At 39.4% G+C, this 21,703-nt stretch overlaps 1 protein-coding gene across 1 annotated transcript in view; it reads left to right on the top strand.

Moving 5' to 3' along the window:
* LOC109932442 (kinase non-catalytic C-lobe domain-containing protein 1) overlaps window positions 1-21,703 on the top strand; it is a 176,718-nt gene that overhangs the window by 132,257 nt on the left and 22,758 nt on the right. Inside the window, exons 16-21 of the mRNA XM_048609238.1 lie at window positions 2,453-2,688; window positions 4,974-5,419; window positions 10,123-10,216; window positions 14,171-14,268; window positions 16,355-16,569; window positions 19,420-19,536. Of these exons, the coding sequence (XP_048465195.1) occupies window positions 2,453-2,688; window positions 4,974-5,419; window positions 10,123-10,216; window positions 14,171-14,268; window positions 16,355-16,569; window positions 19,420-19,536 (1,206 nt within the window). The remainder of the gene's footprint in view (window positions 1-2,452; window positions 2,689-4,973; window positions 5,420-10,122; window positions 10,217-14,170; window positions 14,269-16,354; window positions 16,570-19,419; window positions 19,537-21,703) is intronic.

Here is a 21,703-nt window from a genome sequence, read left to right as displayed (position 1 = left end):
GCAGCTGTAGCTGGAACTATGGCCACTTTACCTTTACTGTATCCCCATTAACCTTGTACTACTCCGATAACCCATTTCCTCCCATCACCAGCTGAGACCCCTTGTTGAGATCCAAAATATTGAACTCCCCACTCAATTGTCCTCCCTGCCCTCGAGCCCTGACATTACATCGGAACGATGCCCCTCCTGGTCCTTTACACTCCCATGTGGAGGCCGTGGCCATGGTCACTGCCAATAACTGTCTCCCATCACCATAGCTCCCCATGGCCTTGATGCTGATCAGCCTACCCCGCATACGTCTCAAGATCAGCTCTGACATCATCCCTGTCCCCACTTCTACAAATGCTTCTGCTTACCCCGCACCCCCACAGCTGTAATTCCCCTGCCCTGTTTGGCATAATCCACCACAGCCTCTCCGGGCCCCTCTTTGCACCCTCCTGAATCATCATTAGACCTTCAGACCTCTGACCAGCTATGACAATCAGTCCATGGACACGACTGAGCAGACTCCTGGCTGCTGTATTTGCAGCTCCCTGACAATATGCAATGTGCAATATGCACTTCCCCTGACGGCTTACTGCTGACCCCACAGGATTGACCATTGCCCACTGCCCAAACTGTAGTTGGACATATCCTTGAACTGTACTTGACCCAAGCAGATGAATGACCATGGCCGAGCCCCTGGACTGAAGGTGGATTGCACCCATGACTGACAGTACTGGGAGAACCCAGCCAGAAAGCGACCTCACCTTAACTGGACTGAGGGCTAGCCCCCATTCAGATACCAACATGGTCATTTGATTGAATAAATATCCAAAGTGCTTGTTGCATGGACAGCTAGCACATGCATTAGGTGTTACAGTGATGTCTCAGTGTGTCATGCAGCAAAACATTTCCCCAGCCCCTGGACAGATTCTCACTGACAACCACACCAAGCAGCTGTCTGTGTATCAGTGCAAAAGTGCATGTTAGTATAGCAGTACTGACAGTCTTTAGGCTCTAGCTGAAGTGCCAACATGCTAACTGGCATGGCATGGCAAGGCATGGATGCTTGGAGCATGCTGGTAGGTGCTGACTGAGTGAGTGCTAAGAGGGAAAGCCAGCAGCCCTGAGATACAGCGTGGCCCATTCTGTGAGCTGGATATCTGGACCTGTGCACACAATGTTCTTGCTGCAGCGTTTTGATGCTACTTGCCATTGATGCCTGCATTGCAAGTCTGTGCTTTCTCAATGACCTACAAGTGGATTGGAGAGGTGCCATGCTGGTTGGGACAGTTGTCAAGTTTGGATGCCAGTGTCCATGGACGAAGGGTGCGTACAAGTGGTGCCTGTAGTTTGCGTGCTGAGATGCCGTCAGTGTTGATCACCTTGGAGGCTGCTCGTGATGGTAAGCTGAAGTCACCAGACACCCGCTCTGACTTTCATGTCAAATTCTTGACGTCTAGTTTTTTTTTGGTGTGTTTTCTAAGATAGGAAGCTGAATATTAAATACATAAGATATGGTATTAATAAGATGTTTAACAAGTTACAATCCTCTTAATTGTCAACTCATTGCTCCCAACTGAGAAATTCTCCTTGCGACGTAGTTATAGATTAAGACTTTCACACCTCCTACACTTTGACAGCACTTGTAGTACAGTAGCAGTGTCCCTACCTCTCAGCCGGGAGTCCTGAGTTTAATTTCCAACTGTTCCAGAGGTGTGTAAATAACATCGCTGAACAGACTGTTTGAAAAACATCTGAAAGATGTAGTGAGACGGCCCCCACATGGAGATTGAACACAAGGGGCTTTTCATCCGATTCCATCACAAACCTCACCATTGCCCATGTCTCTCAAATCCCTAGAAAATTTCACCCATTAATCAGGAGGAAGAAGTATGAGAGGATGCTGGCTGGGAATATTAAAATGTATAGCAAGAGCTTCTACAGGTATTTAAAAAGGCAAACAGTGATTAAACTGAATGTTGATCCTCTAGAGACTGAGAACGGTGAGTTAATAATCGATAATAAGAAAGTACGAATCAAATGTGGAAATAGCTTGCTCCAGTTTTTAAAGTAAACAAAAACAATTCTGGTAATAGCTGTAAATCAGGAGCTGGAAAGGCAAGAAAAATTTAGTGAAATTACAATCGTGAAGGTAGAGTTATTGAGAAAACTGGTGGAGCTGCATACTCACAGGTCTCTGGGTCCAGATAACTTCATTCTAGGATTATTAAAGAGGTTACGGATACCGTTTGAAAATCTGTCCTGCAAAGTTCCATGAGACATTTTACTATATTACCAAGTAAATGCAAGTTATTGTTTAATTTATTTGTAACTTAAATATTTACAAAGGTTGTAAGAGTTATAAAACTGAAATACTGGGGACATAAACAGAGTTTTCATCTATTATTTCCTGTCAAATTCAAATTTGGAAGTTTGTAGTGCTATCAAACTATTATTTATGTTTCAGGTCAAGAGCCGCAACGAGTTCAAATCCAGATTATTTTAACCTTGCACGACAACGTGCCATGAATAAAAACAACTCAGATCCTTTGCATGGGGAACGAAGAAGTAGTGAAGATAATTGGGTGGAAGCAGTTGATCTAGAAACCAAAGTAATCTCCAGCAAACCTCAATTACCATCAACACCATCATTAGAATGCAATACTTTGAAAGTGAATGATCTTTCTGATTTACTGTATTCAGGTATTATGCAACATCTAATTACAGATTTAAAGTTGGTTTGGAACAGTGCCGCTCCTTTTTGTAAGGATAATTTGATGCGAGATATTTCAGAGAAGTTATGAATTTCACCCATTTTCCTACCCTAATGCACTTAGTTAATATAATGTCAAGTGGAAACAGCTGCATTGTATGTACCTGCACAGCATGTTCATTTAAAACCTCTAGTTACTTGGAAATAATGAATTTGTTAAATAATCTTGGAATCAGAATGGTCCTCCCCCTGTAGATAGAGATTAAATGATTCATTTGTTCATGTGTTTTCTCTGCCCAACTTCATTACTGATATGTCATCTTGGGTTGCTTTCTCAGTGGTTTTTTGTCAATGTACATTTTAACATTGCCTTTCACTCACAGGGACAGGGTAAGTCCAGGTTGGAGTAGTTCCCAAGTCTACCTCGTAGAAATGGGATTTGAGTGTGATGTTATTCTGAATCGTGCAAAAGTATTCTAACCAACTCAGTGAAGCAACCCCCAAATCCAAGTTATTCTTTCTTAAATATTTTGATGGCTTATCAACAATAGTGAGTATGCTCAGAGCACCCAATTCGAATCGGTCTTTTATCTGAGCAGTTGTCAGGTCCACACATTATTCACAAACATCTTTCCATGTGAAGCACTCAGTACTGACAAAATTCAACTTTGGCAAGTCAGATGACAAGGTGTGGAGAGAGAGATCGTGAATGACCTTTACCTCCTCATCAAACACCATGCCCAATTTCGCTCCCCACAATGGCAAGGGCGCTGGAAGCAGCTTCCATTATAACTATAAAATTGAATATATGTACATTATTTGCAAGGTTGTGAAAAAGGAGCAGGAAATGGAACTAATTAGACAGCTCTTCAGCATAGACACAATGACTCCCTTCAATTCTGCATGATGCCATTGTCCTCACCAATAATTCGTGGTTTGCCAGGTTTATAATATATGCCTTGCTTTTTGGATCTAGAGATCACTAATGAGTGAAATGTACATTTTTTGGAGTATGTATAAAAGATGAACAACATGAAATGAGGTGGGTAGTTAACAATCATCAGAGAAGGCAATCATTATCGGTACTCGTCAGCCCATCTGGGTTGCTAACTCACTTTCAGAGTTGCCTTGGGATTTTCCATTTGTAAACAAGGGCTGGATTACATGCTTCGCTATTAAGGCTACAGAAGTCTAGGTGAAGTTATGTTCCTGTTTCTAACCTTCACTATTCATATAATTTTGAAGTTCATTTGCCATTATCAGGGAACCCTTATGCAAATCGATTGGAGATTGGCTGCACAACAGCTCAAAGTCCTGCTGTATTATCACCTGAGTGACACCTTCAATGAATGCAGTTTAAGTGGGGAAACAAAAATTAGATTAATAAGAAACAACTACAAGAAACAACTGATGCGATAGGGATTTTTGACCTTATGAACTTTATAAATCCATACTTTTGTCTGTCATAAGAATAGGTCCTAGGACCAGGCATGTTTCTCTTCTACCCAGTGTCGTTATGACAGAAAGTACGCTGGATAGCACTAGTCACTCTTGGCATACCTCCAATAAATAATCTAGACCAATATCACGAAGTTAATTGGATCAGCTTTATTTTTGACGGCTGAATTGCATTGTGAAATTTGTTACTTTGGGACTAAGATTATACTTGGTAGGGGCCTAAAATAACAATAGAGGTTCAGCCACCCTTTCACCCTGCCCAATTTTCCATTCCATTGATGCCCTTGGAATCACATCCTCACACTTAACCAGAGTTTCCTTCAGGTTGACCTGTAACATGTCAACGAGGCGCATTGTAGAGGGGGAGTTAATGCCCATTGGAAATGTGCTCAGACTTCAAATTCACTCCTTTGATTTTTCAACCAGTGCTCACTGTGAGGTTCACTGCTTCCTGAACAGACCTGATAAATTCTACCGTCTATGATCTTTGAGAACTGATGATGCTCCACTGTCTATTATCCTTTTAAATATATGTGATAATCTGCAGGATAAAACTATAATTGATTGAATCTATGCAGTATTGAAAGCTAGGCTATACAATAGACAATCTAATACTAATACTGATAGATGTTTGACACGTATCTCAGTTGGTGCTCGTTGCCTTGGTAACTGACATTTGAATCGAACACATCCTGTATCTCACACAGCACACGCTTGTCATGTTGTTATGTACAGTCTTGTTGTTAGTTTATATGAGAATCAGTTGAATGAACTACATAACCTATTTATGTAAATTTCCTGGGTATGTATTCTGCAGCTAAAAGCAAGGAAGACCAGCTTAGCAGAAATGATGGTGTAATCCTTGGGCAAGATATCAGCAGTATGCTACCTGATGAAAACAACTTTGTAAAGGCTGACTCAGGTAATTGCAAGGAAGTGGAACATGTGACAAAACATTTCCCTCGGGTGGAAGATAACTGTCATTTTACTGGTGAAAGTTGTACTCCATGTCAAGATTTAAAGTTTAGCCACAGCAAAGAAGAGAGGAAGGATAATATTGGCCATTCAACTGAAGTATCTGAATCCCGAGTTTCTTTGCCTCTTCGGCAAACAGAATCAAACGTGGGGAAAAGGAGATGCAACCCAGGATGGAGCAGTGCATTTTTTGGGAGTGAGTATTTTAACCAGCAAGTGAAGACCTGTGTAAAGCAATTGGGTCAACATAACTTCAATGAAGACAAGAACATAGAGTCCAAATTGTTGGTAAGTGTTGTATTCATCACTATACTTCAATGGACTTGAAAAAGAATTTTAAATGAACCTTTTGCCTCTGAATGAATCATGAATTTTATTTATAGGGTGACATTCAAAAATCACTGCTTGCTTATGTTTTCATTTTTTTAAATTTCAAAAATGTACTTTATTCGTTAAAATATCTTTGTATACACACGCAGTTACTGAAGCAGTTCAGTTCTGTACAGACACATATGAAGAAACAAACAATGATTGGAGTTTGACTCTATCCAACAAACAAATCAAAGACATTTCTTACTTGTACAAAACTGTATTTACATGTTTCCTCTGAATTTACTTACAAATAAAAATTTTGTAAGTTTTCATTTCCATACAATAATTGTTATACTATTCTATTGCAGTCACTTTCCATGGAAGTGTCTTTCTTGTAGAGCATGACATTAATTTTATAGAGAATTCAGAAAAAATGTATCAATGCTAAGAACCAGAATTCACTTACTGAAGCTATTCAGTTAGAATTTTCCTTGTCATATCACCTGTATTATGCAAACATTGCAGCTAAAACTTAATGAGCATTTGAATTCTGAATGGAATTGTGCACTTTTTTGTTTCAAAAATGAGATTTTAAAAAGCACCTTAGCAGAGTGTGCATAATGCGATACAATAAACATTACAAGTGAAACAGTGCTTGCAAACATTAGATTCCGAAAATACTGACATTGACAGAGGACAATAAATAAAGTTTAAAATAAAGCATTATTGCTTACTATTATTCCAATGTTCGTTTCCCTTTGTTCATTGCAAACCTGCTGCTATCAACTAACAGGGAGTCACAAGAATCGATTATTATCAACAATTATGAGCTGATCAGAGATAGCCATGTGTTTTATAAAGGGAAAGGCATATCTAGAAATCCTAGATAAATGCTTTGAAAATTTTAGTAGTGTGACACTTAAGGAAATGCCAATGGATATTATTTATATGGGCTTCCAGATGACACTGAATAAGATTCCAAAAAAAATTGCCAGAAAATGAGAGCATTGAATTGGAGGTAACCCATTCCTGGTTTAACAATAACAGGGCACCATTTAAAACTGAGATAAGAAAACATTGTTTTCTCTGTCAGAGGGTTGTGATTCTTTGGAATTCCCTTACTCAAAAGGTTTAGAATGCAGAATCTTTAAATATTTTTAAGGCAGAGATAGATAGATTCTTTGTTACCAAGGAAATGTAAAATTATCGGGGAAATGCAGAAATGTAGAGTTGAAGTGAAAATCAAATCTGCCTTGATCTGTTGAATGGCGCAGCAGGCTAGAAGGGCTGAGTGGCCAAATCTTGTCCCGTGTTTGTATGAGTAGGAAGTTGTTTAGTGGGTAGAAGACTGGATACAGATGGTGGTTAGGTACTTAAATTGTCAGCACATGACAAGTCAGGTCACTCAGGTATCGGTACTGGGGCCTTTTCAGTATATTTATGATAAACTTGAGAGAAGGAATAGAATGCCATTTACCCATTTTACTGCTAATGCTAAACTAGGTGATTCAGTGAATAAGAAGCTGCAGTGGGATAAATTAAGTATGTGCACAAACCTTTTTTAGATTAGGCCCAACTTGGAGAAGTGTGAGGTTATCTCATCCACTTTGGATTTTAAGAAAGAAAGATCAGATTATTTTCTAAATGTTCAGAAGCCTGGGGCTGGGGTAGCAGAGAGATTTTGGGCCTCAAGTACAAGAAACAGTAAACGTTAGAGTAGCAAAGGTAATTCAAAGGGCTAACGAAATTTTGTCATTTATCACAAAGGGGGATGAGATGTAAAGGGATGAAAGTTAGTGTTACCGTTAGATAAAGTACCGGCCAGAGTCCGTAGAATACTGGGTCAATTCCAGCCACTGCATCTTAGAAACATAAACATAGAAACATAGAAGATAGGAGCAGGGGGAGGCCATTCGGCCCTTCGAGCCTGCTCTGCCATTCTTCACGATCATGTTTGATCATCCAACTCAATAGCCTAATCCTGCTTTCTCCCCATAGCCTTTGAACCCATTCACCCCAAGTGCTATATCTAGTCGCCTCTTGAATACATTCAATGTTTTGGCATTAACTACTTCCTGTGGAAATGAATTCCACAGGCTCACCACTCTTTGGGTGAAGAAATGCCTCCTCATCTCCATCCTAAATGGTCTACCTCGAATCTTCAAACTGTGACCCCTGGTTCTGGATACACCTACCATCAGGAACATCATCCCTGCATCTACCCTGTCAAGTCCTGTTAGAATTTTACAAGTCTCTATGAGATCCCCCCCTCATTCATCTGAACTCCAGTGAAAACAATCCCAACCTAGTCAATCTCTCCTCATATGTCATACCCGCCATCCCCAGAATCAGCCTGGTAAACCTTCGCTGCACTCCCTCAAGAGCAAGAGCATCCTTCTTCAGAAAAGGAGACCAAAACTGCACGCAATATTCCAGGTGTGGTCTCACCAAGGCCCTGTATAACTGCAACAACACATCCCTACTCGTGTTCTTGAAACCTGTCGCAATGAAGGCCAACATACCATTTGCCTTCTTTACCATCTGTGCACTGCTTACCTTCAGAGGCTGGTGCACAAGGAATCCCAGGTCCCACTGCCCACTCCCCTCTCCCAATTTACAGCCATTCAGGTAGTAATCTGCCTTCTTGTTTTTGCTTCACATGAATAACCTCACATTTATCCAAATTATACTTAGGAAAGATGTATTGGCTTTAGGAGTGTGCAGCACCAATCCATCAGTATGTTACTAAAATGGTTAAATTATGACAACAGAATGCATAAATTACGCGTGGATTAAATATTAAAGCTGAAGAAGTAATCGAATTGAAGTGTTTACAATGATTAAAGGAACCAACAGGCTAAGTAGAGAGAACAGAGTTCCTCTTGTGGGAGAATTTAGAACAAGGAGGCGAGCCTTAAAATTAGAGCTAACTTGTTTGGTGTTAGGAAGCGATTCTTTGCACAAACATCCAAACACATTTTAGGGGACTAACTGAAAATGTCAAAATGGCAATTTATACAGTTTGTTAGGCGAGGGAATTAAGGGTGACAGAACCAGGGAGGGTAGATGGAGTTAAGATGTGCATCAGCTACAATTAACATTTTTTATTGAAAGCAGTGCCCAAATTAATTTCCAAGGTAGATAAAATGAACAACAGCAAGATGCAATTCTAAAATCGAAAACATTCTAAAGCAGTGTTAAACCCCAGTGTTGTGAGGAAGGAAGCTGGTGGTGTTCTGTATCAGCAACATTGAAGGAATGGTGATATCACTCCAAATCAGGATGATGTGTGATTTGAAGAGGAACTTGCAGGTGGTTGGTGTTCCTGTGCATCTACTGCCCTTGTCATTCCAGATGATGCGGGTCAGAAATTTGTCAGGCGCTGTCAAAGGGGCCTTGGTGTGTTACTGCAGTACACCTTGTAGATGGTGCACACTGCTGCCACTGTGCATCAGTGGTAAAGGAAATGAATGTTGAAGTGGTGGGTAGTTTGCCAATCAAAGAGGTTGTTATCCTGGATGGTGTACCAGCTACTTGAGTGTTGCTGCAGTTGCCCTCATCCAGGCAAGTGGAATCACAGGATATTATAGGGTAGATAATCAAGAGGTTTCAGATGTGCAGGTAGGCAGGTTTCAAATTAGATGTTAGACTTGAAACTTAATGTTCAATAGAAAGGTAGTATGCAATAAACAGTAGGAAACTTCCTTTCCCAATTTTGAACTGATGTGACAAGACCTTGTTGCGTTTGGATTCAGTGCAGATAACTCCTGATGCTACTGTCTTCCAACTGTGCTGCTACCTCTGCTGGTTCTGTCTCACTGTTGGGATAGGACCACCTTCAGTGATTGTGATGGAGTAGTCTGATATTTTGGCAGCACAATATAATTCTGACTATTTCGGGCAGTTGCTAACGTTTTCTGTAGGACAGCTCTTCCAAATGCTTGCACAGGATGTTGGTAAGGTGAACTTTGCAGGGTATACTACTCTCGGAGGCATTAATGATAGAATTATAGAATCCCCTACAGTGTGGAAACAGGCCATTTGGCCCAACAAGTCCACACCACCCCTCCAAAAAGCATCCCACCCAGAACCATGGCCCACGGCCCACGGCCCCTACCCTTTCCCATGTCTGATCCACCTAACCTACACATCTTTGGACTGTGGGAGGAAACCAGAGCACCTGGAGGAAACCCACACAGACACAGTGGAGCATGTGCCAACTCCACATAGACAGTTGCCCGAGGGTGGAATCAAACCCAGGTCCCTGGTGCTGTGAGGCAGCAGTGCTAACCACTGAGCCACCGTGCTGTAGTGGGTTTTATTGTTATTTAACTTTCTACAGCAGATTGGTACAACTGATGGTTTGCTGGGCCACTTCAAAGGGCAGTTAACAGTCACCCACGCTATTGTGTCATATTTAGGTTAGATTTCATTTCCCAAAGCCTTTAATTAAGACAATCTGCTGGTTATCTTTACACACTTTATTGCTGACTTATTTAAGTATATTTTAATTCCCCCAGCTGCCGGTTAGATTTGAATTTAATTCTCTGAACTATTATCATTCCCTCTGGATTACTAATCCAGTAACATTACCACTAAGGCACTGTTCCTAATAGCTATAATGCAAAGGATTTTTTTTTACTTTCTGAAGTTAAACTGACCTTATTTTGGTTTCACAGGAGATTGAACAACAATTGATGATGGAGACTAAGAATTTCAGAAAAACTAAAATATTCTACCAGAAACTCCAACAACAGGAAAAAAGAAGCAAAGGTTAATATGGTGCATTCGTTTTTTTTTTGTTATTTGTACATGGGAGGCAGGTGAACTGACTAGCAAACTTTTATTGCCTATTCCTAATTGCACAAAAGGGCAATGGATTATTATTTAAATAGAACCAGCAGGTAGGTTTATGGGTAGAGGCAGGAGATTGGCACTAAGGTAAAATGCTTGAAGAGTTAGCACAAACACAGTGGTTTGAATGGGCTCTTCTGCACCTTAACAATTCTGTGATTCTAATTGTACTTGAGAAGCTGGGTGTGCAGGTAAACCCCAGTGTTGTGAGGAAGGAAGCTGGTGGGGTTCTGTATCAGCAACATTGAAGGAATGGTGATATCACTCCAAATCAGGATGATGTGTGATTTGAAGAGGAACTTGCAGGTGGTTGGTGTTCCTGTGCATCTACTGCCCTTGTCATTCTAGATGATGCGGGTCAGAAATTTGTCAGGCGCTGTCAAAGGGGCCTTGGTGTGTTACTGCAGTACACCTTGTAGATGGTGCACACTGCTGCCACTGTGCATCGGTGGTAAAGGAAATGAATGTTGAAGTGGTGGGTAGTTTGCCAATCAAAGAGGTTGTTATCCTGGATGGTGTACCAGCTACTTGAGTGTTGCTGCAGTTGCCCTCATCCAGGCAAGTGGAAATCACTCCTCACTTGAGCCTTGAAGATGTTGGGACAGGTTGTGCCAACATGAGTTCCTTGGCCTGCTTTGGTAGGCTTTTTCATAAATTTCTACATTTTCCCCTTTCAACCCTCAGTAATGCAACCCTACCTTAAGGCAGCTGTACGTCTCTAGGTGTGGGGAGAGGGTTATATTGCCTGTGCCACGTTTCTAGTATGTGGATAGTACTATTATCTAAAGAAACAGTAATATCATAATCACTGGATGTTATTTGCCTCTTTCCTGGCCTCCATGACATTATGTCAATTCCCACAACAACATTAACAACAAGTGTATGTGCATGTATATATATAAAATGATGCTTCAGGGAAGCAATATCAAAAGCAATTTAGTACAGGACCAAGCAAGATAACACGCAAGCCTCAGGCCTTGGAAACTGAAGGCATAGCCACCAATGATGTAACAACTAAAACCGAGGATGCTCAACTAGCCAAAATGATTGGAGCACTTATATCTGGGAAGATTGATTAAGCTACCATTGGTGGCTTTCTCTATTTACCATGATGTGCTAGGATATGGATCTGTGTCCTGTTACCATCTGACTATTGGAGCATACATTGACTGGGTGACATTGGGTATCATTGTATTATTTTCCAACCGTGTATAGGCATTGTGAAGACAGGTTGAGAAAAGATTCAGTCCATGGTTATGCAAGAAATGAACAGTCAGATTTCACTCTTGTGGAAAGAAATGGGCTCGGCAAAAAAAGGTGCTGGAAAGTGCACAGAGCAACATAATTCTCACATGGGAAAATGCTAAGCAGGTCACAGTTTTCATATTTAGCAAAGGCAGTTTCCTGACACTGAAAGTTGACACGATGCATATGCATGGAATAACGTCTTGCTTTCCTCGTGTCATTTCACTCTTTGTAGCACTGGAGCCAGGTTCTCTGCACAGTGCTGCACACACTGTGTCCAATTTTTGATTGGTCTGGGATTTATGCTTTATCTAGTTAAAGAATATTTGTTTTTCTACCTTAATTCTTTCTCCAGAAGGCATTTGACAAGGTTCTGCACAAAAGACTGCTAAATAACATAAGAGCCCATGGCATTAAAGGTACTGCATTGATAAAAGATTATCCGACTGGCAGAAGGCAGAGATAAGAGATAAAAGGGTCTTTTTCAGAATGGCAGCTGGTGACTAGTGAAGTTCTACAGGCGTCTGTGTTGGGACCAAAACTATTCATGTTATACATTAACAATCTGGATGAAGGAACTGAGGGTATTATTTCTAAGTTTCCAGATGACGCAAAGATAGGTGGAGGGGCAGGTAGTGTTAAGGAAGCAGGGAGGCTGCAGGGAGACTCAGACAGGCTAGGAGAGTAGGAAAATAAGTTGTAGTTGGAAGGCAGTGCAGGAAAATGTGAATGTTTGCACTTTGTTAAGAAGAATAGAGGCATAAACGATTTTTTAATCAGGACAAGGCTTTGGAAACTTGAAGCACAAAGGGACTTGAGAGGCCTAGTTCAGGATTCTCTTAAGGTTAACACACAGTTTAGTTGGCAGTTAAAAAGGCAAGTGCAATGTTAGCATTCATTTCAAGAGGGCTAGAATACAAGAGCAGAGATCTACTACTGAGGCTGCATCAGGCTCTGGTCAGACTGTATTTGGAATATTGTGAGCAGTTTTGGGCTGCGTATCTAAGTGGGGATGTGCTGCAATCAGAGGAGGTCTAGAAATTTACAAGAATGACCCTTGGAATAAAGGTCTTTTCATATAAGGAATGGTTGAGGACTGTGGTCTGTACTTAATGGAATTTAGAAGGATGAGGGGAGATTTGACTAAAACTTACAGAATACTGAGAGGCCTGAACAGAGTGAACATGAAGAAGATGTTTCCACTAGTAGGAGAGACTAGGACCGGAGGGCACAGCCTCAGAGTGAAGGGATGACCCTTTAGAACTGAGATGAGGAGGAATTTCTTTAACCAGAGGGTGGTGAATCTGTGGAACTCATTGCTGCAGAGGGCTATGGAGGCCAAGTCATTAAGTATTTATGACAGACTCTTGATTGGTAAGGGGATCAAGGGTTACAGGGTGAAGGCAGGAGAAATGCATCAGCCATGATCAAATGGCAGAGCATAATCATTGGGCCAAATAAATTCTAGACAGCATTTATCACCCATCTCTGCCCAGAGGGCAGTTTGGAGTCAATCACTTTGTTGTGGGTCTGGAGTCATATGTAGGCAGACCAAGTAAGAATGGCAATTTGCTTCCCTAAAGGACATTAGTGAACCAGATGGGTTTTTCCTGACAATCAGCAATCAATCATTAGATTCTTAATTCCAGATATTTTACTGAATTCAAATTCCACCATCTGCCATAGTGGGATTTGAACCTGGGTCCCCAGAACAATATATGGGTCTCTGGATTCACAGTCCAGCAATAATACCACTAGGTCATCGTCTCCCTTAGTTCTGCTCCTCGTCTTATGGTCTCAGTGTAATTCAAAGTAAGATTAACCAAGACTTCAAATATTTGTAACTAATAGTTTTATTATCCTCAAAATAACATAGGTTTACATGAGATACATTAAGTCTTTAACTCAGTAGTAAATCAGAAACTCAGAATGGGAGTTCTTCTACCTTGTGAACACTAAAATGTTCATTCTCCGCTGACATCCTTTTCATTAAGAAATTAACAATGCACTACTTTCTGTATTGTATTCCCATTTTACTTGTGCATTGAGCCATGGCCAGACTTGTGATCTCGCTACCATTCTTGCTAACAGAAATAAACTTTCTATGAGTTCCGATTCTCTGTTTCCATGGTTATGCAGACTTATACTGTCAAACATACAGTTTATAGTTGTTTACCATCTCTCTCAGGAGATGTTTTTTGTAGACTTCCAGAGAGCCTGTATTAAATTTGAGTTTGGTCAACTTGCCAGTGTGTCCACTTGAACAGTTAACAGTTGTTTTTAACCAACTCCATCCCTTCAATGAGTAATTAAACAAGTTAAAGTCTATAAGTCCCTGTCAGTGCTACCTCTAATAATTAAAATGGCTTTCCAAGCATGACTATGAATACTTGCACTCCAGAATCAGATTGAGATCTGACTTTAGTTACTGGCTCACTGTTGAGTCACTGCAAAATGAACACTGTTTGGTATTAGTGGAAAAGTGGCAATAGCATGTTGTCCTCATCTAATGGCACCAATTTGAATTTGCTGAAAAACCAATGCAAGTCTTTGCCCTTAAGGCTTTAGTTAGTCCACTTGGCTTATTCGCTGTACATTCACAATGTAACATTAAATTTTACTTTAAAGGAATTGATGCAAAGTTGGTGCTGTCCAAACTGAAGCAACAGCTTGAAGAAATGAAGCTGAAGATGGAGCTCCTTGAGCTGGCAAAGAAATATCTTGAGGTATGCTCAATGATAAAAGTCCAATGAAGGAATGACTATTATAGCAATGGCAACTGTATTTGTTAAGCATATGATTAAGTTAATATTTTCACTTGTTATTGTTTATGAACAAAGTTTTATAGATTATGTATGTGTAGCTTAAACAAAGTATCGCAGATTGTGTTCTTATGTTTACTGCAGAACCCATACATCTCCACATAATCTCTAACACATGTACATGACCAGCATGAAGTCATCACCTATTTGCCTGCACCACTGCAAACATCTTTATATTACAAGAAGGACTCATGAACTAGGGAGTCACAGTTATTCAGGGATGGATGACTTATTGTGACTTTTCTATCAGGAGCACCAATTTCCTCAAATTCTCTTCACATTTCTCTTGCCCACTCATGTTCCACAAATCATTCTGTGAAGTCATGCCCTCGATCACTCATGACCACGCAACATCTTATACTGGCCCTTCGGCTAATTGACTGTATGTTAATCCTCTCTCCATCAGCATTGTCTCCCTGTCTTTCAAAGCTACTGGTATTGTCCCCTGCTCAAAATAAAACTCACTCTTTTGACCTATTTCACCTATGAAGTAGCTCCATTTACAATCTTTTACTCTTACGATCAATGAGCATCCATATCCATCTCTCTCACAACTCACAGTTTGACCCTCTAATCATAAATGTCACAAAACACAAAAATCACCCTAACTAAAGTCACAAATGACTTTCCCTACAATCATGGTGCATTATCTCTCCACAACTTCTTCTGGAGCCTTCAACATGCTCAACCATAACATTCTCACCTGAAGCCTACTATCTAGCTTGGTGAGAGCAGCCTTTTATTTTTACCCATTCATAGTGAGAGTTTTTCCAGCATTTAATTCTTCCAATTCCTACCCTATCATTTCAGGAATGTTGTCAGATTCTATCTTTCCCACCCCACCCCCAGCCTTCTCCTCTTCTTCTATGTGTTACCCATTGATGGGGTCAGTGCAGACATGGGGTTAGCTTTTTTATTTAGGCTGATGATATTCTGTTTCATATGGGTCTGAAAAGGAACATACTTGATTGAGTATTTGATTAAGCACCACTGACTGTGGGAGATCATGAGGACTTTATCAGAGTAAAGAAGGATCCCTTGTGAGACAGAACTGGGGCTAGTGTGCTCCCAACAATCTTAGTAGTAATGTTTATTATACGAATCTAACCTATAAATTAGTACAATAATTTAGTAAACTTTGCATTGTTTACTCCACTAGACTCTTCTGGTTAGATCAGAAAGGTGAATTTCCTAATCCTTACTCAACTATTTCAGGTTTGAAGAAACAAACTTATAATGACTCATAGTTCAGTTACTCAACCACTATTCTCAATCCCTCCGTCTCCTCTGTGCTACCAGACTGTTTGACTGATATCCTGTCTTGCGTGAATTGTAAAATTAGACTTTGGGAAGAAACCAATGCAATTGTTTTTGGACCTGAAGAAAACTTCATATCTTCACAACTGACTCTGCACCTCTTCCCCTCCCCTTTCCCTTTGGTTGAACTTCCTCAGGTTGAACCAGAATGTTTGCGAATTCACATTATATTCCCGTTCAAGTTGAACTTTCAACCCAATATCCTATACATAACAAAAAATGTCACCTCAAACTTTTGCAACATCACCGTCTTCTGTCCTAATTCAGCCAATCTGCCATTCATTTTTGTTTTGTCAATTTCAGGCTCAATTATTAAAATACACTGCTGACCTCTGATCCTACATCCATTGTAAAGGAGCTGTGGCAGTGACACTAATCACTTCACTGTGAACACCAAACAAGCCATACATTGCTTCTTAAGCTCCTCTGACACATCACCATTTTAGTGAATATAAAACTGTCAGCATGGTATCCTAAAGGGGGCCTTGTTATTTTTGTGCTTTTGAATGATTGGTTGCAGTCCTGAGATATTAGCTCACAGATGTTAAGTAATACCTGTTGAGTAATTCCAGCATCTTCTGTTTTCGATTTCAAATTTCCAGCAAAGTGTGTATATTTTTTTGTTGAAGCAGACGTCATTGTATGTTCTTAACAGTAACTTTGGTCTCTCTAGGTATTGCAAATGGAGCAATGGGGCCTAAATTCCTCTGTTCTTCCTTCACTGGTTGCCTCTTCGTTTCAGTCAGAGACATTAAATCTCAGATCAGCTGATACCAATTCCCTCCTCACCTTCCATTCTTTAAAAGGTGATCAGAGCCAAAGCAGGGGCAGAACACAAGTACTTCAGGCTGGAACAGCAGTGGGACTGATGGCTTACCTCTATAGCAGGTGAATGACACAAAGCAAAGAGTATTAAATAATCATATTCAATATAATTGTTCAATTAGAAAGGTAAGAATTTGTATTTGCAAGACCATTTATGACCTCAGGAATATCACCACCTGTAAGTTGCTCTCCAAGCCACTCACCATCGTGACTTTAGAAAATATCACCAGTCCTTCACTTTCACTGGATGAAAGTCCTGGAATTCCCTCCCTAATGGCATTACAAGTCTATCTACATCAAGTGGACTACAGCAGTTCAAGAAGGTCAAAAAATCACATGACACCAGGTTATGGTCCAATAGGTTTATCTGAAAACACAAGCTTTCAGAGCTCAGAATCCTGTGTCTTATACTCTCTCTCTTTCTCTATGCCTGAGGAAGGAGCAGAGCTTTGAAAGCTTGCGTTTTCAAATAAACTTGTTGGACCATAACCTGGTGTCGGGTGATTTTTGACCTTAGCCAACCCAGTCCAACACTGACATCTCCACATCATGCCAGTTCAAGAAGGCAGCTCACCACCACCTTCTCAAGGGCATCTAGGGGCTGGCAATAAAATGCTGGCCAGCCAGCAACGTCCACATCCCACATATAAATAAAAAGAAATTCATCATTTTAGTGAATTATCAATCTCATTAAATGTCATTAAATACCTTGTTAGATCAGAATTCATGTAGTATCAAATTTACTTGTGCAGTGCATAATATATAAAAAGGCTAGTAGCTATTTTATGATAACACAGAGCTATCACAACTTTGAAAAGCCTATTTAAATAGAAATATAATTTTCCTTTTTCACAAATAAACATTTATTGAGAAGTGAAAATATAATGAATGATGCCTTTAAATTACAGAGCAGCTGTTCATGCACACTAACTTTACAAATGCAGTGTTCGGATATCAAAAGACTGGGTGTTGTAGACATTTCAATGTAATGCCTGCCCCTTTGTCTGTTATTTGCGGGGGATTAATATATGTACATTAGAATTGTGAAGCATGTTATGATAGTGTTTCAGTTACATGTTGTCATACAAATGAGCAGTTTTAAGAAGATAAATATCTAAGCTGTGATGTGAGTAACGACTAATTACCGGTTCATTATTATATAGTACTCAGTGCAGAAATGAGGTATTCAACCCAACAGATCCGTGCCAAGCACCATAGGCACCTCATTCCCTACCAGTGGTATTTATGACTTTGATTTTGCCATGAAAACATCTTGATACGTTAATTAATTATTTCTAGCAGTCTGCAGAGTATTTAATTTTGATAATTTTTGCGCTGGCTTTGTTTGATTTCATAGAATAATGAATACCTGCAAAATGAAGATTGCTCTACTAATCTTTTTGTATTTAAAAAAAACACATTTATTAATTAAATTAGAGATCAGATGTCCACTTGTCAGTTGGGAACATACTGGAGGAAAAGTTATTGAATGTTTTGCTGAAGGTGATTGTTGACGATTTACAAAGACTTCTAACTTGATGCTCCAACTGAACTTTACTATTGTCAAATTGTGCTCAGCAGCTAAAAGTTATCTTCTGAGTAGCTGTAACAAATTCTGAGCAGTTGTAAAATTGTATCCTGCACTCTTTTCTGTTGCCCTGTTGCCTGTAGAGCACGTAAGACAACACTTCTCATGGTAAACGTGACAGTAAGAAATCAAATCTAATCAAATTATCTCAATTGCCATACTGCCTTTTCAGAAAGAAAACCACACTCCAAAAGTTCAAAATTTGCTTTAATGGAAATTTACCGAAATAACTTTACCTTATTTTAAGAGTGAATAGATCTGAAGTTAGCTTCCACTAACACAAAGTTAAAACAATCTTAAGCCTGTATTTTGACAACAATCAGCAATCATGTTGCAGGAACGATCTAATTTGCTGAGAATGTCTGCTGTAGTCTCCATCTTAAAATTAATTGTAAATCCAAATGACATCTCAATGGTACCTACTTTGTTTATTGTTATGTTCATAAATCATTCTCTTGCAGCTGCCTGAATAATGGTCTATAACTTAGGTTCCAAAGAGATGTTGGCATCTGTATTGTCAGTAATGCCTGTTTTACTATTAAGTGCAAGGTTGAAATTTTTGCTACACTTAATGTCTAAAAGGAAAAGGCTTTGAAGAGAGAAATTTACTTTGTGCATTGACATGTACCTTTTTTTTAAAAAAAATGTCATGAAGATTAGACTTTCAGTTTTGTGACACATTCTCATCAAAGAAGTAAAAAAACCAAAGAACTGTAAATGCTAGAAATCTGAAACAAAATCAGAAATTGCTAGAAAAACTGAGCAGGTCCAGCAGCATCAATAGAGAGAAAGCAGAGTTAATGTTTGGGGTCCAATGACCCTTTTTCATATTGGGTTCTGAAATGTTAACTCTGTTTTCTTTCCACAGATGTTGGCAGACCTGCTGAGTTTTTCCAGCAATTTCTTATTTTGTTTATCCTAAAAGAAGTGTTTTGTTGACATAAGTTATCTGTTTGCAGGGGAAGGCCTGCATTTAAAGTAGGAAAGCTTAATTATTTGTTTTTTAATTTTTTTTCTGACAGAGGTTTCTATGCATAATCTCACCTTTATTTACTTAAAAGCTAATTATATTGTAGAACTTGCTTAGGATTAGTTTCAAGTGCAGACTACAATCTCTATTGTGCAGTAATATGTAACTTAATTATATAAGGTGGATTAGAAAGATTTGTTTTGATTTCTAACCAGGAGGAAACAGTAAATACCATTTGTCTGGGAAAGGTACTTTTAATTTGTGCAACACAGTTTTATCTTTGTGTGCTAAAACAATTCAAGCTATCTTTTGCATATGGTAATGTGTATATTAACAGATGTTGTTAATTTTACAGTAATGCAGTAATAGAAGGCTATGTCCAGCAGTTTTTTTATACTTTTCGTTATTTCGCATCACCTTGTGAATTCCTTCAGTTCCTGGAAGATAGATACAACAGTGTCAGTGATTTCAGGTATTGCATAAATCATAGCAAACTTCTCTCTTTCAGTTCTCTTCCATTTAATGTTGCCATGTATGTTTTTATACTGTATTGGAAAGTATCTTAACTTAATCAGATTTAGTGATATAATCCTGGTTATTAACATTGACCTCAGATTTGAAAATATGATCAAAATATCTCAGAAAATGATCCTTGAGACTTGATTTGGAAGAGTCAGTGAACTTTTAAAAATGCAACCATGATTTACAAGTTTCACCTTCATGACCAACAGATCCCACTTTTGCTTCCAGGAAAGGCCATGGTGTGATTCACACAGAACAGAAATCCAAACTCAGATCATTTCAGCTTAGTGCTGTGTTCAAGTGGGACACTTTTGTTTTCTGTTCCAAGGGAGTTAATCCACAGATTGGGTGTGATAAATTAATGATGTTGACTTAAGTGCTGTTGAAGGATGAAATGAATTTGTTTAAGCATCATGCAGTTAGGCTTTGCAAATCCCCTGCTCTTTAAACATGAAGCTCTCTATGAAGGTTATAAAGAAAACTTTGTTTGTCTACTTTAATCAACAGGCCATCTGATGTAAGTTAAAGATGTATGCATTTGTGCAGTTTCAGCAGAGGACTTTATTAACATTTCCAAATGGCTATTATCATTATTATCCATGTCACTATTATAATAATTATTACTATCATTATATTTAATTGAGAATGTTTGACTGAGTTTCAAAACCTACCATTATCTCAGCTGGGTGTTTTGAGTTTACAGTGTGATTGACAGTTTAAAGAGCTGTTACAAAATTAACTGTTTTTGCTGTGGGATCTGAGCAAATGTGTTTTATTCAATAGGCATTAACCCCTTGAGATTCAAGAGCTTTGAATGAGATTCATTATTGTTTTTATTATCAAATATGTATGAATGAGAGCTGTATTAGATTATTAGAATTTTTTACTGTTGCTTTATGACTTATGCTTTCTGCCGCTGGGGAATCCTGGGAGGGATTACGAAGATTAAAAGAAGCGTTTGAGGGAACTTGGGGATTGGGTGGTTTGGCAAGAATGGGGTATAGGGGTGCACTGAGGTGAGAGGGGCTCTGTGTCGGGTGAGGTCTAGAATGCTTCACTGTTTTTAAAAACCTGGAAAAAGGCTCAGAGTATCAAAGCAGTCTAAATAGTTGACTTCAACACTCACCCTCACTTGTAGCTGCCTATGGTCTCCTTCTGGTGTCAGCTAACCCAACTCAATACAACCTTGCCACTATCGAGTGAAATTTAGGTCTAAAGGAGCACATTAAACCAAGGTGGGACTGCAAATTTGAGAAGTTTCCCAGTTTGAGCTTTCCACCTTGGTAGCAAAAGCCTAGCACAGTTTTTATATTTCATTTTTGGGATGGGGTGATAATTATGTTATAATTATTTGGTTTTTTTGCATGGAACTGTGGAGACAAGAATGTGCAGAAGTTCATGTTTTTAGTACTAGGTTGCACTAGATTGAGGGAAAACTTTTTTTTCTGTGTGATATATATAATCGGTTTTGTTGATTCAGTAAATCAATGCTATGTATCAATTATATGTATTGCTATTCTAAGCAAACTCACTCAAGACAACAGCCACAATGTCACAAGGGACTGCAAGTAGAAGATCAACATATCAATGAAGAAGTGTTAGTTCATGACTAACGATGCAGCTGTCATTTCAGTGTTGCTGTAAAATAGAGCGCTATCAAAAATCCCACTGTAACTCTGAATCTAGGACAAGGTCTTATTTATAAATGAAGCTGTGTTGTACCCTGTCAACTTAATGCCACAATGTACCACCTATTAGCTTAATATTAGACTTGAGATCGCCTATCTAAATGAATTTTAGCAAAACCTTTGACAAGGTGTCGCGTAGTGGGTTGTTGAGTAAGGTTAAATCTCATGGGTTCCAGGGAGAGCAAGTCAATTGGATAAAAATAGGCTTGACAATAGAAGACAGAGAGCCATGATAGAGGGTTGTTTTTCAGACTGGAGGCCTATGACCACTGATGTGCCACAGGAACAAAGTGATGTAGGGGTACAGGTTCATTGATCCTTGAAAGTGGAGTCACAGGTAGACAGGATGGTGAAGAAGGCTTTCAACATGCTTGCTTTCATCAATCAGAGCATTGAAGATAAGAGTTGGGACGTCTTGTTGCAGCTGTA

The sequence above is a fragment of the Rhincodon typus genome, chromosome 20 (assembly GCF_021869965.1).
Source record: "Rhincodon typus isolate 14 chromosome 20, sRhiTyp1.1, whole genome shotgun sequence".
Taxonomy (NCBI): domain Eukaryota; kingdom Metazoa; phylum Chordata; class Chondrichthyes; order Orectolobiformes; family Rhincodontidae; genus Rhincodon; species Rhincodon typus.
The sequence above is the reverse complement of the archived record's forward strand: the minus strand, read 5'-3'. Positions and strand labels throughout refer to the sequence as shown.